The 4,159-nt window shown below is 51.4% G+C and overlaps 1 protein-coding gene across 1 annotated transcript; it reads left to right on the forward strand.

Annotated features, from left to right (window-relative positions):
- The first annotated feature begins 3,440 nt into the window (after nucleotides 1-3,440).
- On the forward strand, nucleotides 3,441-3,716 carry LOC104457454 (feather keratin Cos2-3-like). The gene has a single exon (XM_010081983.1). It carries the CDS (start codon nucleotides 3,441-3,443, stop codon nucleotides 3,714-3,716), a length of 276 nt encoding a protein of 91 aa, XP_010080285.1.
- The last annotated feature ends 443 nt before the right edge of the window (nucleotides 3,717-4,159 follow it).

Raw genomic sequence — 4,159 nt, forward strand, 5'->3', positions numbered from 1 at the left:
CACCTGGTTCCCAAGAAGGAGGAGGCAAGAGAAGGCGATGAGAGAGCAGGGACTTGGGCTGCCTTTTATACCTGCCCTTCACTGCCTCAGGACCCGAGGCACCCTTTGCAGAGGTAACAATTTCCTCACAAGCTCATCTTGAATGCAAATCCCCACAGCTAATGATATGGGCTGTGATTTTTCCTGCACTGCTGCCTTTTCATTTCCAGATTTGTGCCATGCCCATTCCCCAGTGAAGGCTTCTGCTTAGAACATGGATGAAAGGCCCCAGGATTTCTTGGGCAGGAAGGCAGCAGTGCTGGCAGAAGACTCAGCTCAGTTGCTGGACGGGTCCAGAGTAGACAACTGACATTAGCCTGGGTGACTCTGGTGGGGCTGTTGGAAGTGTCATTATCAGGAAGAATCTTCAGCCATTCCTCAGGTGTATGGCATGGACTTCCACTAACCCTGATGGTCACTTGTTGTTACCTCCCCAGGTGTAAAACCCCAAGGTTTTCACCCCATTTTCTTTAAGACTGCCCAGTCTCCAGGGGTTTCCTGGCCATCTCAGTGATGGCCTTTCTAACATCCCTAGAGGTGTTCAAGAAACGTGTAGATGTGGTGCTTAGGGACATGGTTTAGTGAGTTAGGTGTTGTTGGGTTGGACTTGATGATCCTTGAGGTCTTTTCCAACCTTAATGATTCTATGATTCTGTGATTCTATCCAGTCTGACCTTCTGTGGGCCAGATGTCATCAACCATTTCCTACGTGAGAGAGATTTCTGTACCCTGTTTATGAATGTACTTTCTGATTTCTAATTAAAAATATGAAAATCACTATGCTGCATGCTAGAATTGTCAGGACATTTCCAAATCTAAAACACCACATCACTTTCCAACAGTCTGTTGTCCCACCTATTTTGGGCTTTGTTTTGGAAACACTTTGATGTGATGGCCAAAGTCTCTGAACTGAAGAGCTGTCAAATGCTGGCTCGGTCACAAGTCTCTCTTTCCACTCTTTGGGAGGACATCAGCACTTCCAAATGGCACTTGACTCTCCCCTTCCAATTTTATTTTCAGAACAGATGAATCACATTCTCAAAGCTCTCCTTTCTGCACACTGACAGTGAAGGGAGTCCATGGGACCACTGCATAAGGAGGAGGCACCAACATGGCAGATGCACCTTTATGAACGGTGTGGGATTGACTTCTTCTGAGTGCAGAGCTCTCCAAGGGAGATGATTAAGTCCAGACTGAATGTCTGCTCCTCACTTCTGGAAGCAGTGGTGCTGTCAAAGGTGTTACTAAACTCCAGGCACATACATCCCCAGCCCTTCCCTTCTCCACAGTGCCCATCACCTATGGAGAAAGCAATGAGGTTGACCCTTGGCTACACTGGAGCCTCCACTCAGGAACAGCAGCACCACAGAGAGGGGAATGTGCTCTGGCTGAGCTCTCCCAGCAGAGCTCCCTGGAACTGATCACACCAAGGTCACTAAAAGGAGGGGGGAAACCTTTGGCTGCACTCACTCCAAGTGGGCTCCGGAGCTCTACGCAGTGTGCACTGCCCTTATTGGAAAGACGGTCTCTTCTGGACAGCCCTGCGCAATATTCGCAAGTTTCTGGGATGTGGATTTGAATCTAATGTTCTTTCCCTCCTGGGGCACCGCCTAGGGCCTCAGTCTGAGATTCCAAACTGGGACATGAAGGTCCTGGGGGCTGAACGTCAAAGTAGTCATCAGTTCTTTGGCTCTGCCTGTGCAACACACAGTGTCTCTGTCCTTCCACTCAGAACACAGCGGTACCAGGCTCTGTGTTCCTTTCACTCAGTACCTGCTTGGTCCACACTTGGGCATGGCCTGGGCAAGGTGGGCAGGATTCCTCAGCCTTTCTTCAGGTCCAGAAAGCAGCCTCTATCCTGTTGAACTCTCTAGCAGCCGTGTCCTGGCCTGGAGAGGCAGTGAGTGGAGACTGCCAGACATGCTAAGGCACTCCCAATGTTGTTGTGATGAATTAAACTAAGGATCCAAACTGCTGAAAAATGGCTCTTGTTGCGGCCTGAAATCAGCATCAGCAGAATGTGCGCTCTAGGGGGTGCAGAAGAAGGAGGGTTCAGGAGGCAGGGGCTGCATTTCAGTGCCACTTCCCTGGACGAGTCTCTAACAGGCTGATGTCACCACCCTTCAGCTGCGCTTGGGCTCTTGCTGACACTGGGAACCTGCACCATAGTCTGTGTGTGACAAAGGACACAAAAGGATACACACGCTCATGCACATCAGTGTGAAACGATGCACAAATTTTTGCACCCACGTACGTTCACACAAACCCAGCTGCACACAAGAGCACACAGGACAGGAACACAAACCGTGGACTCTGCTGAGGACAGCTGGGAGACAATCATGGCAGGGCCAGGGCATTGTGGGGAAGGACGAGGCCCCAGGCATGCCCATGGCATTGTTTGTGTGCTCACAGACTGCATGGAGAGGGCCAGAAATTGCTCCTGAGGGCAGTGTTAGGCAGATGGGGTCAAAACCCAGCAGCACAATGCACACAGCTGGGGAGGAAACAACAAGTAAACATCAGGGTGAGCTGAGGAGGGAAGGAACAAGAAGGATGTGGTATGTGCTCATGCACAGGACCCCTTGGGCATACAGCTGAGTATTGCTGGACGTTTTTCCTGAGAATGACACTTCCAAAAGCCCCACCAGAGTCACCCAGGCTAATGTCAATTGTCTACTCTGGACCCGTCCAGCAATTGAGCTGAGTCTTCTGCCAGCACTGCTGCATTGCAGCCCAAGAAATCCTGGGGCCTTTCATCTGTGTGCTCAGCAGAAGCCTTCATTGGGGAATGGGCATGGCACAAATCTGGAAATGAAAAGGCAGCAGTGCAGGAAATGAAAGCACAGCCCATATCATTAGCTGTGAGGATTTGCATTCAAGATGAGCTTGTCAGGAAATTGTTACCTCTGCAAAGGGTGCCTCTGGTCCTGAGGCAATGCAGGGCAGGTATAAAAGGCAGCCCAAGTCCCTGCTCTCTCATCGTCTTCTCTTGCCTCCTTCTCCTTGCGAACCAGGTGAGTTTGAAACCCCTTCTCCTCCTCTTCCATCTCTCTTTGATGGACATCTCAGCTGATGCTTGCTCTGTCCTTTGTTGGGGTTTGGATTTTGTTGCCATGACAGAGGGACATGGGGATGTCTGTTTAGAAAGGGGCTGGCATGTAGACTGTGGTGGCTTTAGGTTTATGCACTTGGAGAGAGCTTCCTTGCATCAGGCTGCTCTTATGTTCTGCCCCTAACATAGGAGACAATGAAGACTGTGTGTCTGCTGGCCGAGGTTCCATCTCCCCGCTCAGTAGTAGCTTTGGCTCCTTAGTGACAGGGAAACCAGGCTGCTCCTCACCCAGACTTTTGTTCTGCTTCCTCTTTGCCCTCTCCCCCAGGTGCACCTCCACGCTCGAGACATGTCCTGCTACGACCGGTGCTACCGACCCTGCGGCCCAACCCCACTGGCCAACAGCTGCAATGAGCCCTGTGTCAGGCAGTACCAGGACTCTGTGGTGGTGACTCTGCCCGGGCCCATCCTCAGGTCATTCCCTCAGAACACTGTTGTGGGCTCTTCCACCTCTGCTGAAGTTGGCAGGATCCTCAGCTGTGAAGGAGTGCCCATCAACTCCGACTGCTGTGACCTCTCTGGCATTTTCAGCCGCTTTGGTGGCATAAGGTACCTCCGCGGATAAAGATCCTGGGAAAGCCCCAAGAAGACACCTTGAGGAACTCAGAACATGGTTCTGGGCAGAAGATCGATATTTAGATATTGCTTTCAGGATGCCTGAACAGCTTTGCCTTTCCTTCCCTTTGCCTTGTTTGCTTTGGTTCCCCCTGTCAGCAAGGTCCCAGCAAGGTCAGCCTGGTGGAGACCATCTGTCTCCTCTCCCTCCATGGGGCAGGTAGACAGACATCATGCTGGATCTTCTCTGCTATCAGGGACTGCAGGGTCTTGGCTGCCCCTGGGGCTCCCTGCACTGCTGTTGTCCACTTGGATTGACTTTGTTTCCCTCTTTTGACTCATTAAAGTTTTGCTGCATTCAAGCCTGGCCTCCATGTGGTTCTTCCCTCTGTGGACACTCCCCCAGCTGCCAAGGTGAGGGCAGAAGGAGAAGGAAAATCATCCCTAGCTGCT

Source organism: Pterocles gutturalis, unplaced genomic scaffold (assembly GCF_000699245.1).
Source record: "Pterocles gutturalis isolate BGI_N339 unplaced genomic scaffold, ASM69924v1 scaffold8539, whole genome shotgun sequence".
NCBI lineage: Eukaryota > Metazoa > Chordata > Aves > Pterocliformes > Pteroclidae > Pterocles > Pterocles gutturalis.